This window comes from Thunnus maccoyii, chromosome 16 (genome assembly GCF_910596095.1).
Source record: "Thunnus maccoyii chromosome 16, fThuMac1.1, whole genome shotgun sequence".
Lineage (NCBI taxonomy): Eukaryota > Metazoa > Chordata > Actinopteri > Scombriformes > Scombridae > Thunnus > Thunnus maccoyii.
Genome location: NC_056548.1, coordinates 11,716,526 through 11,737,714, shown reverse-complemented (window position 1 = coordinate 11,737,714; position 21,189 = coordinate 11,716,526). Strand labels below are relative to the sequence as shown.

The window sequence follows — 21,189 nt, the reverse complement described above, 5'->3', positions numbered from 1 at the left end:
CACTCTTTGATACAGCTATAAAAATATATAGCACATTTGTTTTTATAGTGACAAGAGTTGCAACTATAAAAACTACATTTCCGACAAGTCTGCTCTTGGATGGGAGCATCATGGTACTTGTAGTTTTATAGCTAATAGCAAATATGTTTTATGGTTGTCAGTGATAATAAAGGTTGGCAGTTATGTGCCCAGGGCCATGTGTGCAGGATTGCATACCAATCTTAAACCTCACCTATAGCAAGTCTGACTTAAAGTTATATTTAAGTCAAAGAGTAGGTCTACTTTTATGCAATTGGCCCCAGGTATCTGATTAACTATAAAATGACTTGGAATGAAAACTTTACTTTTGATCCTTCAGGGCATATCTGTCACCCTTGTTGCCACCATACAGGACATGCTTTAAATGAGCGTAGTAGAGGGTTGGCCAATGCATAAACAACACTTGCATATAAACAACTTGGGTCTACTTTATTGTAATTTCAATAATTTACTTTTTATTCATAATCCATGCAATCAGCGGCAAAACATAACAATCAGTCAGATTTACTTTGAGAGAGCACACATTCCGGTTAATAAACAAAGTGTTAAATATTATTTCAACATTGAAAGCTTTTACAGAAAGATAGAAATCTCACAGTGTCCGTCTTAAATTGTACTAATTTCTGTTGGACAAAGCACACAAAAATTCACATATTGTCATAAAAACTTTAGACATATTTTTTTGTTAAATTGAGGTACATCAGTTGATAGCCTAGTTTACACAAACTGAGCTCATAAGTCTAAATTCCCCAGCCAAAATTCAAAGAAAATTTTGACTAGTCACATAAAAAAGGTTACATTTTCTGATTATTTTTGCAAGTTTTTGCTCATTGTATTCATACAATTAACTGTTAAATTACATTTTCTGTGAATTTGATCTCCCTACGTTACAGTCTCAAAGCCTTCTCAAACATATTTACCCTAAAAATGGTCAAAATCAGTCTTCAAAACCCACCATGTATAATTTTTGTGTAACTGTAAATTGTAAACTCTTCTTTGGGTTGTTAAAACCTCCAAATTCCCAGAGACCATACTGGGGACCTGAGCTCAGTGTCCTCAATGGTTGCTGCAGCCCTGACTATGAAATCTAAGATTGACCCTAAAATTGCGGACAGGCATAGTATTCTAAAGGCAGGTTTACTTAAACACACTCACACATTTAAAACATTATTGCAATCACTTTCATACACAGAAACACACAAAAGGACACTGTATGCCCTCACAAAGAGGGACACGCATATGCACACATACAAATACAGTACAAAAAGCCACACGCAGAGTCTGTTTTGCCTAGTAAATTTTCAGCTTGAACACTTTGGAGAGAGGTGCTTTGGCACTGGAGTAGATCAGATAAGATTCTCCTTTAGAGCTGAAAAACTCCCAGTCACTGCATCCGATAGTTGGGAGCCAATGAACAGGAACAAAGCCTTCATATCCTTGCCACCTAAAAACAGATAAGAGAAATCAAATCAGTTGGTAAATTCCTGAAGTCAGAGAGCCCAAATTAGCTGCGGGACATTTCCTAGTTCCTAGTGGATGCTCATGTGTCAAAAGATTTGTATGTTTTTACTAGCTTTTCTAACAGCAGGAATAAATCTACATTAAAACAGTGTATGTGTACTGTACGCCCCTGAGATGATTTCATGACAAGTACCACCAAGTTATAGGCAATCAAGGTGCATGAACTATTTCACTCTGCGGAGGGGTGTTGTTGACAAGTTGAGTACCTGTAGAGAATGCTGTTGAGAGAGTACGACTCTCCATTAAAGGAGTTGGCGACAACCAGAAAATATTCCTCCCCGAGGCTGAAGAACTCCCAGTCCACTGCACTGGAGAGAGAGAGAGAGAGAGAGAGAGAGAGAGAGAGAGAGAGAGAGAGAGAGAGAGAGAGAGAGAGAAAAGTATGTTGTGATAACACAAGAGTGAAATAGCTGGACAAAGGTTATTATACAGGATGTATTCTCCTAATCTATGCGGAGGTGTTTGCACATCTTGTACCTGTAGGTGACAATATCCTGGAAGCGGACAAACAGTTGTCCATTCATGTCCAGTTCGTAGATAGTGGAGTTGATGGCATATCGACTCGGCCCATTACCATAAAGTCTGTGTCCATTGGCAACGACCAGGAAGACTCTGCTGCCGATCTGGAACATTTCCCAGTCTGTGGCACAGAATGTCTACATTGACAGCAAGAGAAAAATCATCCTTTAGGTTTGCTTGTGTGTACAGTGAGGTATTCAAGACATGTATGAACAAATAATAACACTAAATCCTAATTTTTAATCAACTAAACCGATTCATCATCATGACTGACTGAATCGGCAGCTTTTTGCATGAGAGCCCCAAGTTAACAATTGAAGCAATATGACTGCTTTTAGGATTTAGAATTTGCACTTGCTGGAAATTTGGGGACCAACCTTCAATTGAAGGGAAATAAATAAACAAAATTAAGCAGTCTCATAACCAGAAGTTGTGATTCTTTTCGTTACAGGGAACTCTTCTGTCTTCTGCTTTAAAGAACACACACAGACAATGTCTAGCCAATAAATGAGGACATTTATTTATAACTAAATGTCTATCACTAATTGAATAAATGAGGCATTAACAAGGAATACATAATGGAAGAAAAGAATCAAATAGATGAGAAAAAAAAATCTATTAAATGGTAAGATAACCTGATCACTTAGTTGACAATAGTGAACTGAAGTATGTGATTAAGAGTTATCAAAAGAAAGGCGGGACGCTAGGGAAAATAATAAACTGCTCTAAGGGAATTAGTTCTATTCGATATCAACTCGTATCATGGAAAGATGAGGCTTTGTGGCTGAATGTCAAATAGAATTTTTCTGTTACACTAACTTTACTGAACTAAACTCGTCGAATAGTCTTAAGAACAATTCTGTTGGTCGGGCAACAAAACTTCAAAAATACTACAAAAACGCGAGACTTACTGCTGTACAAAAATATAAAAAGAGAAAAGAAACGGTTTCAGTCCATCACTATGGTCAATCAACAGTGATTCTAAACATAAAAATGTATATAATAGTATATAAAATATCCAGAAAACATATGGTTAAAAAGCAGTTCTTATTTCAGCATATAATTCAGAATGAAATTCGTGACAAATTATCTGTCAAGATGATTCCCAACACTGCTAATAGATGCACAGAAGTTAGACAACACTAATTTGATTACAATATAATAACATTCAGTCTTACATAAGCTCTAATTATACTTAGTATTACGGAGAACTAAACTATCTATGGTCATTAGATGGCAGTGTGGCCACATGGTAACTAATGCATTAAATCTATTAATGGATAATTGTTTCATTTTATATCGTACAGACATGAGAGTTGGACCATCTTAGAAGAAAACATTTGCTGAGTTGTGAGGGAATTTTCATATACGTGTCATATATGACAATGCTCCTTAGACAAGCAGACAGTGAAGGACAGACAGCTGTCTTCTTCCTAGTCGAGTCGACCTGGTTTTATGATTGTTGCCATAGAGACAGCACTAAAGTAAACAATTTCATAGCAATGTCGTCACTATAGGGACAAGGTTGCCTGGGTGCTGCCTGAATAACTGAGTGTTACAACTCTTTTCCTTCAGATTTGCTGTGGCATTTCACTGGATCTACACCAGCACTTTGAATTGTAAATGCTATCTCCTTGATCGATCCCTAACCCGATTTCTATAACAGAGTAATACTAGCTGGGCTACTGGGTAGTTGGACAGCTAATTAGCATTAATTCAGACTTGAACTTAGGCAAATTGAAAATATAGTTTGAAATCACTCCAGGAATGAGTCTATAATTTACAGCAGGGATCTGGCAGCTGTCTTATCTCAGCTCCATCAGGGAGTAAGGGAGAGAAAGAAAGTGTTTTGGTGGGTGTGTGTGTTGTGAGACAGAGTGAGAGAGAGGAAGAGAATGAGACAGAGTCGTCACTTGTTTAATAGTGGTAATTATTCTTTGTTCTGATGTGAAAATGCATTTCAGTCTCAGTAACTCAAGTCTCTGTCCATGTGGAGGTGAAACCTGCTTGCCTTGTGTTCCCCAGTTAAAATGACCCAAGGAGTATTTTAGTATATAAAGGAGCATTTAAGTGTCTTCACATACTGCAGTTAATTCATTGTCTTGTCAGATATCTGTCTCTCAGGAGGTTAAGAGCCCAGTGCCTGGTCTGGCTAGTGTCAATACCGTCGCCCCCACTGTAAGAGATGAAATGCCATCTCTGCAGATCTGAATGTCTATGAAACACTCACCTCCATGTCCAGTGAAATTCAAAAACAAAACAAAGTTGTCCTCACTACACAATTTACTGAAAGACTTCAAAAAGCCAAAGAAAGAAACACTGTGAAAACTCTGCTGCAAATAGTTGGCTGTTGAGTCATTAAAGGTGCCCCGTAGAGTTTTCTTGTAAACAAATAAAAGTGATGTTAACGTTTACTGTTACTCACCAAAACTCATTGTATGTACCCATGTGATCTATAAATGTGTTGAATCTATTTCCTTCCTCATAAACATTTGCAAAACAGATGTTTTAAAAGTATTTTAAATCCTGTGATGATTACATTCATGTTTACTGGCTTGCAGTCTTCTTCTTCTCTGCGTTTGTTGGTGCTTTACTGTGTTTCTTGGGACATTTCAGCCAGATCAGTGGAATAGTGTGAAACGATTGTATCGCACCACCCATGTGCAAATGCGTGTGCATGATACAAACAAAACAGGGACTCATTCATAAAAAAAAAAAATTGCTCCATAGCACTACTAGAGGTCACAGACTCAACAGGGAACCTTTAACCTTGTAAACAGTGCTTGTATAGGCCTAGTTTTGTATGTGAACTGAACATAACAGCTTAAACTGGCAACATACTGAACTTACTCCTGAACTGAAGACAGTCAGAATCAGCCCTGAAGGTCACAATGATATAAACAGTGATGTATTTGCTTTCTGATGTACCTACTGAAGTGCATATGAATAGTGAAAAGATCACTTAGCTTAGAAAAAAATGAAAGAGCTGCATGGTAAGTGAGAACGAACCTTTGAACCGAATTGAATACAACGTCTTTAATCAGTGAAATGACTTGTAATTTCCACCTTTACTCGCTTGAAAGGAGAGATGAGAAAGATAAACAACTTAAAGAGTAATATATGTAAAAGTAAGTGCCAAAATGGTGTATTTTCAATCATTTCTGGATTATTTCAGGTGATTAATTTTCACCAGCCCCAAGGTGTTCTTGTGAATCCTCACATCCAGCTGTGGAGTTCCCCTAAATCACATCAAATCTCTCAAATGGTTTCTCATGTGACTGTCAATGTGTCAACACTCTCACCTCAAATGTGGCTAGATTCAAATATATGATGCACTATCAGTTACTTGTCAAAGCACTGCTATCGCTCAAGCAAATCATAGCAAACCACACGCTCTATTTTTGGCCCTTGTCTTATATGCATGCACACGCCCGTCCCTTGCTCCCCATCTCACTTTCATTACACTTTTATCTCTCCCCGTCTGTAGTCCCTTCCTTCTGTGTGTACAGACGAGATTGTTTTTCAAACTCATCTCTAAGATACAGATCTCATCAGAGGAAATCAAAGTCCAGGTGGTGAACAGATGGATGGAAGCAAAATTCTACATTAAAGTGCCATTAAGACTAATCCTATCCAAACTTTACTCTATATTGCGGCTTGACCATGGATGTAATATGAAATTTTCTTTGAGGCATATGTCAAGCATTGCTTTTGCCATTTTTCATTCACCACATACCTTAATTGTCTGGAACACCTGGAAGCTTCCATTGAGCCAAATGTAGATGACAGAGTCTACAGATGTGGTCACTCCGTCAAAAGCGTTTGCCACCACCAGGAAATGATATGGTCCAACAGTGAAGAACTCCCAGTCGTAGGCCCCTGAGGTCGGCAACATCTGGTGAACCTCAAATGACTTGGTTAACCTGTTCCACTTGTATATCACACTATCTATAGTGTGATTATTATTGCCTGCAACAGACAAATCATGAATGGTAAGCCATTTTGTATGTCATTTAATATTTTATATTGACATAGAAGTTAACACTTGGTGAATATGGGTTTTTACCTATTCTATGATTGGCCACAGCGAGATAGGTTTGTCGATTGATGTTAAAGGCCTCCCAGTCCCGTGCACAGTGGGTCTTCAGGGTCTGGAACTGCACAAACTGTTTTCTTCTTTTGCTCCACTTGTAAATCACAGAGAGGTCTGCCTCCGCCATAAAACGATTGTTTGTGGGAGAGTTTGACACCACCAGAAAGATCTATATCAAAAAAACAAAACAGAGGGAACATGTGATCAAAGCCTGAAGAAGAAATAAAGCAAACAAACAGCTTTGATTTGGAGTATACATGCATCTATTCCATAACCCATATCTTCCTTTTTTATCATACATTATTTCCAATGTTGAAGTGTCTCCATGCCAGAGCTCCTTGGGTGCTGATATTCTGGTAGAGTTGGAAACCTGTGTTGGTCCAATGATACACAGCAGAGCCAGAGGTTGTGGACCGGTGAGCCATAGCAGCCATCACACCCATGCCAGGTACCTGGAACACCTGACGAGAAGATGAAACAAACTATGAAAAAAGTGCTCTTAAACGTTCTCTCCTAAACAACAGTAAGTGACAACTCTGTCTAGATCAATGGCTCTGTGCTTTTTTTGCTTGTGACCCTTTTCCACAGGGTGCATGTATGTGAGTTGTGAGCAATTCAAGTAAAAAATGATTTTCCTCTCACAGACTTGTTTCTCTGAATATTTTTATAAACCTAAAGAGATTAAAGTATACAGTATTTCACAAGAAAAAAAGCCAAAGTGAAAGACAAGTCTGGAAAATAATCAATAATAATAATCATTTTGTGTAACTAATTTAGTTTTTTTCCAATCTCCCATTCTGGTAATAATCTTGTGATCCCATAGATCTATCCTATGACCTCTTGTGAGTGTCTTGACCTCTAAGTTGGGAACACCCAGTCAGTCTTCTTCTTTTTTTTTCGTTTCATTAACAGTAAGTGCAGTACTAGCACAGAAACAAAAAATATACAGAAAGGTGACAAATTAAAAGAAAAACCAACATAAAGTGTGTTAGTAAGATGTTGGACCACCATGTGCCACCAGAACAGCTTCAATGCACCTTAGCATTGATTCTACAAGTCGCTGAACTCTACTGGAGGGACGAACACCATTCTTCCAAAAGATATTCCCTCAGTTGGTGTTTTGATGATGATGGTGGAGAGTGCTGTCCAACATGTTGGTCTAAAATCTCCCATAGGCGTTCAATTGGCCAAAACTGGGCCGGCTCAGCATTTTTATACATGCCACAGAGTTTGATTGGATGTTAATTGCTTAATAGTACCATGTAGTGAACCTGTGTGGAAACATCTGTTCATTATGTTTCTCCACTTATTTATTCAGGTTTTTCCTTTAATTTGTCGCCTATCTTTACATAAATATACATTTTTAAAGAAGCGCACCTCAACATCATGTGTCTCTGAGCTGGTGGTGAGGACCTGATGTTCCAGCACATAGTCCAGCCGTTTATGATCTGAGTGGATTGAGAGGTGGGAGGTTTGTCAACACAACAAATTCAAACAAATAAGAACAGAAACTTTCTCATGAATAGATGTTTGCTGTTCAGTTCTCACCCTCAAGCACTGTGGTCCACACTGTACCGTCACAGAGGTAGAGGCCTTTCTTGAGCGGATTGAACCACAGCTGACCTCGTAGCAGCTCTGAGCACGACCGCTCCAAACCCACTGACACTCGCTCCTCTGTTTCTGACAATTCATGAACACAAAGATGAGCAGACATTTAAATATGTGGGGAAGCAGACAGACATGCAAAGGTAAACAAATGTCTCACATCGTGATGTATGAAATGCGTTGTGAAATGAGTGTGTAAGTTACCATAAGAAGTTTCCCTCTCTATGACAGGCAGATCTAAGAGAAATGGTGGTACTGAGAGAGCTGCTAGTTGTGGGTAGGAAGAGGGGCAGATCTGATGGGTGGCATCTGAACCTGGCACCAGAACCAACTGTCGCAACAGACCCTATACATGGGGCAGCAGATAAGAGAGAAAAGATTTGACTGTTTAAGAGACAAAAACATCACCTATACAGCTTATTTATCATAAAACGTTAGTGATGAGGAAGTATAAGGCTTACTGAAAACAAGCCTTTCCATCTCCCCCGACTTCCAATGTGGAATCTGGATCCCTGAATGTTGAGGTCTGAGGGGAAAGGCCTGGAGGGAACGCTGGTTGCCATAAAAAGACATAATTATTTCTAATAGCTGGAGTAAATGTTGCTTCTGTATATGAACATAAAGTCTCTGTAATTAAAGTAGACTCCTCCATTCCTCTGGTTTTGGACTGAGACAGGGAAACCTGAGACAGGAATTGTATTATATAGCTTCTGTATGGGTGCTAATATTCCTCCCTTCTTGGAGCTAGAGGGAGTTTCCACCAAAAACCATCTATCACATACTGTCAGGACACTATGAAATGGCTGCAGGGTGTGAGCATATTTGAAGCAGCGCTGTTGTATTGTGGTGAAGGATCTACTATGCCTGAAGGGAATTTAGAGGGAACAGGAAGAGAGGATGGTGGGAGATAGTAACCACCCAGTGAACAAAAAACATAGAACAGCACAAAAAAAAAAAGAAGAAAAACTTACATTTCCTGTGGTGATCTGCAGTCCACTGTGAGCCTGACATGTTGACTACCAACGTTGAGGACAAGAGTGTGCCACTGGTTATCAGCCAGAGTGCCTCGAAACACCCAGTGCTCTACGACCCCTCCGTGACCTTTGAAAAGGAAGTGTACACGGTTTTTCGAGAACCTTAGTCCCAGGATGATCCGTCCACCTCCCTCATTGTTCTTGACTTGCTTCTTCTCACTCTCTCTGCTGACTCCCCTCTCTTTTCTGCTTTCCAAAATGTTCCCTTTATCGTCCTCTTCTTCCTGCTCCTCCACAGCGCTTTTCTCTTCGTTTTTTGGCCCCATCAAGGAAAAGATGTATTCATTTTTCTGAAAGGCAAATGCAGAAAACATTCTGACACAATGCAGCAACAAAGTGCCTTTACTATAGTGCATTACTTAGTTACTAAGTATTGTTTTTAGGTACTTGTACTTTACCTTTTAAGTATTTATACTTTATGTTACTTTTTACTTCTACTCAACCACATTTCAAAGTCAAATATTCTACTTTTTACTTAACTAGATCTATTAAACCTATAAACCTATAATGAGCTTATAAACTACAATGCACTGTTTTACAGTAAATAAGTAGTGTAAAATAGTTTAATTTAGCCTCATCTCAACCAGATTTAACATTAAAATGTGGCTTATACAGCAATCATAATAATAATACAATGATATCATATGACACCATGGCCATGGGCCATTCCGCTGCATAATGATTACTTTTCCTTTGATACTTGTATTTAGTTGATTTTACTTCTGCACTTTTACATAAGTAATATTTTGAATGCAGGACTTTTACTTGTAACAGAGTTAACACTGTGGTTTTGGTACTTTTGTTGGGTAAAGGATCTGAGTATTTCTTCCATCACCAGTATCCAGTTCCGGACAAATGAGGGTGTGATGGATTCTCACCTTGGGTGCAATGTGAGTGACTTTTAGTGTCACAACAATGGAGAATTCTTTTGGGAAGACGTCACAGTCCACCAGCAGCTGGGAGGAGGGAAAGCTCATGGAAGTATGAGGGCTCGAGAAATGTACACCCCTCACCCCTCCAGCCTGCTTCATGTGCACCCCTGGCAGGAGTCTGGAGGTGTCCCTCTCGAGGACAAAAGACAGAAGATCCAGGGGGAGCAAATCTGTAGACAATAAGCAAATAAAAAGGTCAGGATGATTGGTTTACTACTCAAGCCTATTTATGCAGAAATTTCTATTCTATAAAGTAGTGAAGTGCGATTTATTTTATTAAGGAGTCACAAAATAAATCGCAGGTTTCCTGAGATGATTAAACAAGTTGCAAAGAATCTGTTGCACCAAATCATGTTTCAGTTTCAGACTTTTCTATATTCAGTGCTGTTTTCCTGTAAAATATTGAGTAGTTTTATCCAGATATCTACAAAAAATATTTAAATCAAACAACTGGAGAAGGGAAAATTGCTCCTCGGTTCATAAATACCATATTAAACCTAATGAAAGGGGTCACAAGTAGGGCTTTGTTTTAAGGGGACACAAGTAAAAAAGGTTGGGAACCGCTGCTATAAACTAATAAATTGTCAGCCTCCTGGTGTGTGAGAATTAGCCCTGGGTGGCAGTGGAGCTATAGGGTATACGTATTTTAGGATGGGTTGTTATTTAGAAAGACAGGAAGGGAGAATGATGTAAGAGGATTACTCCCAAATTGACGAGACAGCATATAGACATGCACCCTGTTCGCCCTGATATACTGATGTGTATAGAATTGTTGTGGAATTTTAACCACATCCAATGTCTGTACTTGTTTGTGGATGTTACTTTAAGTTAATATTGCACGCTATACTGCACACGCAAACACTCCCACTGTACTATAAGCAGACACAGACAGTTGGAATTATCCAAAAGAATTTTAGCTGGAGGGGTTTCCCAGGTTTAAGATGAAACCATAAACCACCCACTGAATAATCATTAACTTTAACATTAACGCATCAGATGTGTTGAGCTGAGCTGAGGTGATAGACTGTAATAAATAAAAAAATAAATAAATAAAATGGTACAATACCTGTACAGTGTCTCCATGTGTCAGTGGTCGTGTCAATGACCCTTAACCCCAGGAGAAGGAGCTGCACAAATATCAGCGATGACATTACCAACAGCATGTTTGGTTTAGTTGCCAGCTGGTACGAAGGTCTCCATATCAAAGTTTTTCTATCTGTAATGTTCCTTCTGTCTCTATCTTAAATGACAATACACACCTGACAACTGTGTATTCCTCAACACAAGGATCCCAGTGAGCATGTTCACATCATCATCCAACTCCAAATAATATCTTTTCAAAATCATCAAAAGCTAAACTGGCTAAGTAGAAGTAGACAGTCCCAGATCATCTGTGCTTAGAGAGAAATCCATTCATCTGTGTGAATGCACCTGCAGCCCCTTTTAAACACCGGAGCCATGCAAATCACTAACCAGCCTGTCACTCATCCTCCCTCAACCGCCTCTGATGACACAGACCTGCCAGAGGGGTGAGCAGCTCCACTCTGTGTGTGTGTGTGTGTGTGTGTGGGTGTGCGTGTGTGTGTGTTTGTGTGTGTGCTCAGTTAGCAACAGACAGACTGACAGACAAGCAGACAGACAGAATATGTGGCTGTATAGATAATATAATGTCAAAAGGCAAACTCAGCGCATGAAAGGGGCCATAGCCGACAAAATTTCTTTTCTTTTTTTTTTAATTAAAAGACAACAAAAGACCATCTGTGACCTCTGGTCCACTAATGCATAGATGGATATGAGCTGAGCTATTATCATATTAGCTCTTATCCCACAGTTTATTACCTGAGAAACCAAGGTATGTGCATGAACCCAGGTATGATATTAAAGTCTCAAACCTGGATGTTTTCCTAAAAGATCTGCAAATATTACTTATTGAAAATGTAATGAAGTATCTGGACAGTGAAATTAGGCAAACACTGCAGTGCACAAATATTTAATTATTTAAATAATTATTTTTCAATTGATTATTCTATTCTGCTTTAAGTGTGTGATCCACAGGAATTTGACTTTTTTAATATTTTTCTAGCATTATATAAGAAGGTTCTGATAATTCATTGTCAGCCAACAATTTAATACCACACACAGCTTCATAGAATAATTTTCCAACATCTACTACTGTATATTTAACCTTAGTTTGTTGGTTACTTGGCACTCATGAAGTGTTGTGAGATCTCGGCGTGTGTCAGATCTCTCAGAATCCTCTCATCCACCGACCAGCACATTTACAAGGCAAATGAACTTTGCCTCTCTTCTTCACGCCCACATTAGGAGCATAGACCACACATAGATCAGGATACAAGATATGTCTCGCTCTCCTTTCGCTCTATCCATTCATTAATCTTTCTTCCTTCCAGGCATGGCAGTGGATGTTGTACTCTTCGGTGTTGTTTCAGATGGACCAGTTTAAAAGCAGAAAAGTCTAAGCCGTAAAAGTCAGTGATTGTCTACTCATCCACATGCTTTTCCTTATTCCTGGTTTGACTCATCAGCTGTTATCGCTGTTCCAGTCGTCCTGAATGAAACCGTTCAGTTACTTTATCAGATGAGATCTAGGGTTCAGGACACCCTGGAAGTAAATAGACCATTCAATTCATTTCAATTCAAACTTTATCTCGGACTCACAAGAGCGTAGCATATAAAAAGAAAAAAAAACAAGACATACAAGATAAAACCACAGCAACTCATCATTTAATTAAAAAAACAGTTCATATGTAGGCTATCTCGCCAGTGTTTTTTGAGCCTGGATGAGTACCGAGAGCAGCTCCTCTTCCTAAGGCTGGTTAAAGCCTCTATGATGCTGTTCTCTGACTCATCCAAACAATACATAAAATTGTACATCAGATTTCTTAGAAGTGCCTCACATGTTGGAACACCGAAGAACACAAACAGTTGACTGGTACTATGCCATCTGGGAACCCAAAGCAGCAACTTCACAGCATCATTGTAAACCACCATGAGCCTCTGTAAACTACTTTTCCTGTAGCAACTCCAAAGATGAGCTGTATACAGAGGTGTGCAGAAAGCTCTAAATAATGAACATTTTACATTGACAGATCAGATACTAATCTGGGAAGCAACATATTGGCCTGAGCATATAGTTTACAACACTGTCGATAAATATCTCTGTCATCATTCAAATCATCAGGGAGAAAATGGCCAAGGTATTTTATTTCCTTGCATGTGATGAGAGGAATATCGCACAAGTGAAACACAGGAGAGACTACTTTCCTATCATCTCTACTTCTGACTATCATGACATTGCTCTTTTTGGTATTAAATTTAATGATTGATAATACTAATAATTCCAACAAGACAGCCTGTGTTACACCCATTCAATTGTTTCAATAGGTTGTCTATATACACATTAAGCAAAATAGGAGACAAAATTCCACCTTTGCAAACACCATAATTTACATAAAACATGGCAGATACAGCATTGCCCCCATTTAACCATTGAATTGTCTGATGGGCAAACCAGAAGACTAGTAGTCTAATAATATACTTTGAAACACCTCTAGTAAGCAATTCCAGAAATAATTCTTCATGATTAATTCAGTCAAAGGCCTTGGATGCATCAATAAACAATGTAAACACATAAATACAGTGGAATTTTGGGTTCGATATTTGTTTCCTTTAAAGCATAAATACACATATCAGTGCCGTGTTTTCTTTTAAAGCCAAACTGGTTATTGGTGGTGAGAACAAACATTTCCAACCTTGTTAGCAGGATTCTTTCCAGCACTTTTGAGAGAATACTGGCAAGGACAATAGGTCTATAATTATCCACGCTATTTAATTTACTAGCCTTGTCCTTAATGACGGGCACTAACAATACAGAGGTGATAAAATCTGGAAGGACACCATGAACTATGAGACCAGCAAAACTCATGGCAAGCAGAGGACAGAGCCTGTGACTGGCATTCTTTAGGTGTTCTGCAGTAATATGATCCAAACCACAAACCTTGTTATCATCTACCATAATAAAGGCATCATAAATATCATCTGTCCTGGCTACCAGAAAGATCAATATTTATACTTCAACTAAATTACTTTTAACACAGTTGGAAAAATTACAGTAATGCTCAGGCCACACATCAGCTATCTTTTCCGGGTCACATTGACCCTCAATGTTGGATGGTAAGGAAGTTTTACTATTATTCATAACTCTGACCTCTTTCCAGAAGTCATAATGGTTATTCTGCAGCTTCCTGGCAAGTGAATCAGCTCTCATTCTGTTCTCGTTTCTTTTAATAAAACAAAGAGTATATTTCAATCTTGCATTGGTACGTTTTTTTTTTTATGTTCAGGCAATGACCCCTGTCTACACCTTCATGAGTCTGACCAGAGTTTAAAAGCTTCTCTGGTTGCAGCCACAAAATCATTTCATCCAGGTTTAATGTTATGCGCCTTGTTCTTATGTTTACAAAAGGCCTTACTAGAGGCATTAAGACCTGTCACAATGGCACATAGTTCAATACAATGATATTAACTATCTAAAATAACTATCAGACATCTGTAATTGAATGGTGTAGTATATCAACAGTTTTTTTAAGCTGCTTCCTTCAGTTTAGTGATCCTTTGTTTCTTTAAGTGAGGTAAACAGTTCATTGGTGTCTCACAACAGTGGTGGAAAGTAACTAGGTAAATTTACTCAAGTACTGTACTTTATTTGAGTATTTACATGTTACTTTATACTTCCACTCCACTATATTTCAGAGTCTTACAAAAAGCAGTGTGTAGTCAGGGTCACGTTTCAGATGTCTATGAGTTGTTAACAGCTTCAACGAATAGTGATTTTTCCCTCTAAACTTCTAACATGGTTTCATTTCACTAAATGTTCAACTGATCTAATATTTAACCAAAACTCAAAGATTAGAGAAAAAGTCCAAAAACTGAAAACAGATTTGTGTATCACAACTTTGTTTTTTCTTCTTTCCTCTCCCATTAATCATCTCACGACCCCTCAGATTTATCCAGTGACCCTTTGGAGGGGCCCGATTCCTAGGTTGGGAACCACTGGACTAAACTAGCTAACTGTATATAAATTAGTTCAAACTAGCTCCACCTCCAGCAGCTACAACAGTAACATGCTGCTTTCACACTAATGTTTCAATATTAATAATCTAATGACATCATATACAATAATATATCAGTCAGAGGGACAAAACCACTACTTTTACTTCAATACTTTAAGTACATTTTGCTGCTAATACTTATGTACTTTTACTTAAGTAGATTTTTCATGCAGGACTTTTACTTAGATAAAGGATCTGAGTAGTTCTTCCACCACTGACAGTAACCATATCATGGTTCAGTGGCACCACCTAGCTGTCTACTCATTACCCAAACCAGATGTGAAGATCTTGTGCAAACATTTTTAGCAGGCAGGGCGCCAGCAGGAATTGAAACCCTGTCTTGCATAACGAAACACACACCAACTATATATAATTCAATGTCAGCCATGTTGCCTTGACAAGTGACAAAATGTATACCAGGCAGCAGAAGGGCTAAAAGTTGGAGACCATTAGTCTCTAACCTTCAGCAAAAAAAAAAAAAAATCTACCTGCCATCTTGATGTGTATGCTTTTCCAATGACTCTTGCATATTTGAGTTACTCGAAGTATTGTGTTTTCATAGTTTATAGTTTAATAGTTAGTTTAGGCAATAAATGATGTGTCCTTGCCCTATAATATTAACCTCTACAACATGATAAATGGACAAATAGTGGCTGTCATAGTTTTTATCTCTGCCTAAAAATATCTTCATGAATGAGAATGGACAAATCAGTATTTGGAGTGATTTTAAAAAAAACAAAACAAAACACACAAGTACGAAATAATGAAGCTTGTGACACCAAATCTGAGTACCAAACTATATTTATTGTATACAGTAGTAAAAGACCACAAATAATGTACAAATCAGTAGAGAAACAAATAACATGACAAGACCTGGGCCCTGTTCTTCGTACATTACAAAGTTTAGCTAATCCAAGCTAATATGTTAGCCAGCTCAAGAGGTCTTAGTCCAGCTCAGATTTGCAAATGCAAGTGGAGGGCTTATTTGTTTGTCTTGGATAACTGCTATTGTTTTCAAAAAGTAACGAGAGAGGAAAAGCTGAAACCGTGATCGTTACTTGTGATCGGTTGATGCAGAAGCAAATTCTCAGGAGTAATCACATACAGATCAAACACGTCTGTGTACAACACAATTCTGTACAAGGCAAATGCTTTTTCTTAATGAGTGAGGGAGGGAAGAGTGAACAGCAGACGGCAGTACATTTTTCCAATCGCTGTTGTCAAATATTCATCTATAAATGTTTAAGGAATGGCACTGACTGTCTTTGTTGTATAGAATACTAAAAATCTAGCTCGATAAACATGATTTAGGGTTGAATTACTATTAAAAAAGGACAGCACCTTTCTGTTGTGGCTGAGCATAATACATTAACATAAACACACTGAAAGATAATTTCACAAGGCCAATTACAGTTAATATTGCAGCCTATTTTGTATCATTTTAAATACTGCAAATGTCTACGAGACTCATTCATGTAATGCCAAACTCAATTTTGATTGTATTTTTTGTAAATTGCATTTTTTTTGTTGTATTTTTTAGTATGTAACTCAAACCTGTCCAACTATCACAACACTGATCTATTGGTGCCTCTAAAGAAAGGTGCAGCCTTATGTGAAAATAAATTAATTGAGATATACTTAAAAAGGTTTTGTGATTACCCAACTCACTCAGAATAAGCTTTCACTTTTGCAGGTTTGAGCTGATGGACGAATACATTTTAACCAAGATTCAAAGACCTGAAAATTCCAAGCTCACATCAGACCATCAACCATCAACCAAGCCAACTTGGTTAATCATGTACGAAAAACAGGGCCCTGTGGGCACAGAACACTTATCTCCCAAACTCCATTGGTGGACCTCCCTGCCCTCCCGATATGCAACTAACCGCATGCATCTCTCTCCAAACTGTAAAATATTGAAGACACTCATCACCACTTGAGATATCGTCACTGTTTTCAGCACTGCAGTCAAAGGTGTTTGCACAGATGGTCTGCAACTTCTGCCTTTCACACACACACAAGAAAACAATATCTCAAACAGCTCAGCAGTTGACATAGTAGTAAAAAGTGTCTTCAAAACGCGAGAACAAAAACATACTGACTTTTGTTGGATATCATTGCTCAAACTGGAAGCTGCCCCGCTTCAAAGCACATCTAGAATCAGTTGTCCCGTCCGCCTACATTCGCAAACAATAGAGATAAGACAGCTGACCCCAAAACGGAGGAACATCTTCCAGTTATTCCCACCCACAGCCCACCCTCGACTTTCAAACCTCACCCAATGTAAAACCCACAAGCAGAGCCACTTGTAAGAATATCATAGGGACTGGCTACTGGCCTGCTTTAATGGAAAATAGGGGAAAGAAAAGAAAGTTATGTATTTCACATCAAGAAACTATCCTTAACCAGCCTGTGCCCACCCAACTGAGGATGCACCTCAATGGTGTAAATTAAATTCCCCTCCCCTACACAGGCATTTTTCCTGTATCAATGAATACCAGCAAGTACCGCAGATACCCACAAAGAATCTTTCTCAATTTTTAGCAGTCAAAGAGGAAGCAAACAACATTACCGCAATGCAAACTCCCTTAAATGTGACCGTTCTGACCTTGCGGTTTGCTTTTAGAGCGATCCAAGTACATTAAATATGAAATAGAAGTTCGGTCTTTGGAGTATTGGTCCAAGCCCCACAACATTTATCTAACATCCACTCTGATACTTCTGTACAGAAACTTCAGCAAGCCCCTTGGGTGTTATTTTCTTAAAAAAAAAAAAAAAAAATACAAAAACATTGCAGAACTCTTTAGCAAAAGCACCTAAAATGCAGAGAGAATTAAAATACATTTTGACTGAAGAGCAGGAGTCACCGTTTAGACAAAAAGAACACACAAGAAAGTGAAGTGAAATGGAAGGCGGGTGTGTATTAAGTTCAGATAGTGCTTCCACCTCAAAACATTTTCATGCCCACTGACAGTGATCCCTGGACAAAAAACTGCAGAGCCTCACATTCGGCTCCGATGGATGAAAATTGTGACAAACTACTGGATACCAAGCTTTCACTGGAGAGTGAATGAGAGAGAGAAGCACTGACAAACCAGGAACAGCTGTGACGCGCTGTTGGTCCAATCACAGCCTGCACTGCCAGAAGGAAAGGTTGTCCTGATTGGCCAGCAGAGAGACTGTTGACACGCACAAAAAGTTCAGTCCTGGCTGAGACGGTACATTAACAGCTGAGGAGCCCCCCCACACATGACGAAAAACCATGACAGACATCTTTAAACTGAAGAAATAATAATAATAATAATAATAATAATAATAATAATAATAATAATAATAATAATAATAATAATAATAATAGGCTGAGAGGAGCGATGGAGAGGGGAGAACAGTGAAGATGGCTGAGGGCGTGGTCTGAGGGTGGCGTCAATGAGGTGGGAGGGGCTTAGCAGAGCCCGCCTGTCTGCTGCTGGAAAACGTCTATGGTGTCTTCATCTTCCATCTCCAGCTAAGAGGAACAAATGTTCAATTTAGTCAACATAAACATTGCTGATTGGGATAATTGATGCAGGGATGAAAATATAAAAACATACTGATTTGAGGCTATTTAGAGAATGTCTCAGTCATGCTGCCATTGTTAAATATACACAACATTGTTCTAGGGAATCCTCTCCATATGTTACCCTCATGTAATAAGGATGTTTCAGTGAGGTTATAGAGAATAGAACAGTGACCAGATTTATTTCTTACCTGTGCAGGTGTATCCGTTTCATTGATAGGCTGACCATCAAACCTGAATCTGATCTGCCTTATTGAGAGACCCTGCAGGAGCAGAGAGAAAAGAAAATTACCATTTTGGTAATCGATTAATCGTTTTAAAACATTTTTCAAAGAAAATTCTCTGGTTCCAGCTTCTTAAATGTAAATATTTCTGGTTTCTTTGGTCCCCTTTGAACATCTTTGGGTTGCGGACAATTGGTTGGGATAAACAGGTAATTTCAGGTTGCATATTGTGCTTTGGGAAACAGTAATATAGATTTTTTCCACATTTTCTGACATTTTAGAGACCAAACAACAAATGTTTTAATTGAGAAAGTGACCAACAGATTCATCAATAACAAAAATAATCGTTAGTTGCAGCTCTAGTGCAGGTATAGGAAGGTGAAGCAAAGTGTGCAACTAGTGGAGGCAACAAGGCATTACAGCAACTCCTTAATGCTTGTATTTAGCTGAACAGGAGGACATTAAAGAGCAGTGAACTCACCTGCCGTTCACAGTACGCCTTCATTAGTTTGCTGAGGGGTGTGTGTCTTTTGATTTTGAACTGGACCACCGACCCATCTTGCCCTGCAACCTTGAGGTTGATGTGATCGTTCTCGGTTTTTACTCCCTCCTGCGGACACAAACGTGTTGAGCAGTTATTAAACCGGCATGTCACAATCAGCACTAGGGAGCCTACAGTAGAGGGACACATACACTACAGTTAACTAACAGAGACGTAAACTACGCAAGTTACCTGACCAGGCTCCTGATACACACAGACTTTAACTTTACAAGTGATTTCATACCCAGCAGACTGAAATGGGACCCCTTTATGTGTATAACGACACACAATGTTGTAGATATTTAACCAAAACAAACAGGCAGGATACAATATGTTAGCTGCCGAACAGTCACAGATGCTAACATTAGCATGATTAGCTCCGGGCTAGTTGGTTGGACCGTCAGCCCTCCCTTCAGGAACGATGCACGGTTTAGCTGCCAGCTAACAGTTTTGTTTTGTTGTGCTGCAACAAAAACAAGCGCTGAAACATTAAAAAACAACAGGAGCTGAACGTCTACTTTACTTTTTATGTCAGTGCGTCACCTCTGTTAGCGCTCTGTTGTCGCTGCTGCAGTTGCGGCATTTGCGGACATAACGTGGTCCCGTTTCGACAAAGAAAAAATCCGCAAATGATAATCACGATGTAATTGATATTTCATCTCACAATCTTCCGAGTCTGTGATTTGTAGGATATAATCTCTTCTATTACCGTCCACTGTGCGCCGTGTAAGCGCATATAAACGTAAATATGGATGTGCGGGTACTCATTCATTTGCGAAACAAACACTGCGCCGAATCAGAGAAACGTGCAAACCAGGCCATTTTAGATTGCACATCTGAGAAATGGAGCTCGACTAAGCCATCACTGCAAATCTACACCTGTTTAAAACTTAATATCTTACCTTTGGCTTTTCCTCTGACATCTCTGCTGGATTTCGTGTGACGATTCTCAGAATAAACGGTTAATTGGTCTTTATTTGTCTTTCTGCCGCCTTCTGTCCTCTCTTCTCCTCCACTGACGGGCGCGCGCTTTGGACCGCTGTTGCGAGTAAACGATTGGATCTGAGATGACCACGTGACTTCTGAATCGCGGGAGCGCGGACGCGGGAGCGCGCACGTATGCAGAATCCTCGATCACGCGAACCAAAGACCCTGAAGGTAACACACTTAGAATATATTTTACATATTTTTTTATTGTAAATTTCTTTCCTTCTATTTTTGTAGTATTTAAGATTATTTAATTTTATGTATATTTTTTAACAATTAACAATAAACCTGGTCATGATTCTGAAATCAGAACATATGCAAGCCATTATGTGAATGTGGGCTATGCAATAAGAATTGCGAATCCTTTTTTTTTTTTTACAAAACAAGGCAGAGCAATTTATACAGCACATTTGAGTAAACTCAACATGGTTTCAAATTATTCAAAAAAGCAACACATAGAGTGCGAGAAATTATCATAAGCCTGGAAAAACAAGAAAGTGCTATTATCGCAAATAATAGTTTCACAAATTACTTAAGAAACTTAAGAATTATTTTAGTTTAAACATTTATTCAAGTCCATTTTGCCATTTTTAACAGGTGCTTTCTGAGCATACATACATTAGGAATAGCATTAGTATGTATGTAAAGAAAAAAACAAAAATACATACATGAAAAAATATGCATGGCAAGAAATAATCAAACATCTAAAATAGGATATGAGACCTCAAAATATCAAATATTAATTTCAAAAGCTGGAATGATGTATTGTCTAAAAACAAAGAAAGTTCATGTTTCGCAGAGGAAATTGTATTCAACCATATTGGAATGTGTCTTTCTTCCCCCTATAAATACCTACTGGTATCTATGATCATATCAAGACATTTCTTTATGTAATGGAAAATTCCAATTCCAATTAAGAGTCATTATTAATCAATTACTAATCAATGTGAATGTGATCGCCAATTCTCCTTTTGATTGCTTGGTAAGCCTCTTTACGAAAATACAA

General features: G+C 38.5%; 2 protein-coding genes across 3 annotated transcripts; both read right to left on the bottom strand.

Annotated features, from left to right (window-relative positions):
• Positions 1-1,329: 1,329 nt before the first annotated feature.
• LOC121881244 (thrombospondin-type laminin G domain and EAR repeat-containing protein-like) lies at positions 1,330-10,894 on the bottom strand. Its single transcript, XM_042388936.1, has 13 exons — positions 10,810-10,894; positions 9,690-9,913; positions 8,749-9,101; positions 8,239-8,329; positions 7,982-8,123; positions 7,721-7,852; positions 7,550-7,620; positions 6,472-6,633; positions 6,146-6,341; positions 5,816-6,048; positions 2,038-2,216; positions 1,767-1,868; positions 1,330-1,483 (listed from the first exon to the last, which is right to left on the bottom strand). The coding sequence occupies exons 1-13, from the start codon at positions 10,892-10,894 to the stop codon at positions 1,330-1,332; spliced, it is 2,124 nt and encodes a 707-aa protein (XP_042244870.1).
• Positions 10,895-15,658: 4,764 nt separating this feature from the next.
• On the bottom strand, positions 15,659-20,246 carry LOC121881346 (small ubiquitin-related modifier 3). Of its 2 annotated transcripts, none has more exons than XM_042389081.1 (4): positions 20,099-20,246; positions 19,137-19,265; positions 18,623-18,694; positions 15,659-18,380 (listed from the first exon to the last, which is right to left on the bottom strand). In XM_042389081.1, the coding sequence occupies exons 1-4, from the start codon at positions 20,117-20,119 to the stop codon at positions 18,318-18,320; spliced, it is 285 nt and encodes a 94-aa protein (XP_042245015.1). In that variant the 5' UTR covers positions 20,120-20,246; the 3' UTR covers positions 15,659-18,317. The 2 variants fall into 2 exon arrangements, with proteins under 2 accessions (XP_042245015.1, XP_042245014.1); XM_042389080.1 differs by lacking the exon at positions 20,099-20,246 and adding an exon at positions 19,740-19,995 and having other exon boundaries at positions 19,137-19,327.
• Between the last annotated feature and the right edge of the window lie 943 nt (positions 20,247-21,189).

Bases quoted from the DNA above. Each gene is read 5' to 3' on its own strand.
- LOC121881244 (XM_042388936.1), bottom strand. From the start codon at position 10,894: ATGTCATCGCTGATATTTGTGCAGCTCCTTCTCCTGGGGTTAAGGGTC. The intron at 9,102-9,689 runs GTGAGAATCCAT...TTTGCCTTTCAG, and splicing joins TCACTCACATTGCACCCAAG to AAAAATGAATACATCTTTTC. The intron at 6,049-6,145 runs GTAAAAACCCAT...TGTCTGTTGCAG, and splicing joins TGTGGCCAATCATAGAATAG to GCAATAATAATCACACTATA.
- LOC121881346 (XM_042389080.1), bottom strand. From the start codon at position 19,779: ATGCCGCAACTGCAGCAGCGACAACAGAGCGCTAACAGAG. The intron at 19,328-19,739 runs GTGACGCACTGA...CCTCTACTGTAG, and splicing joins ACAACAGAGCGCTAACAGAG to GCTCCCTAGTGCTGATTGTG. The intron at 18,695-19,136 runs GTGAGTTCACTG...CTGCTCCTGCAG, and splicing joins AGGCGTACTGTGAACGGCAG to GGTCTCTCAATAAGGCAGAT.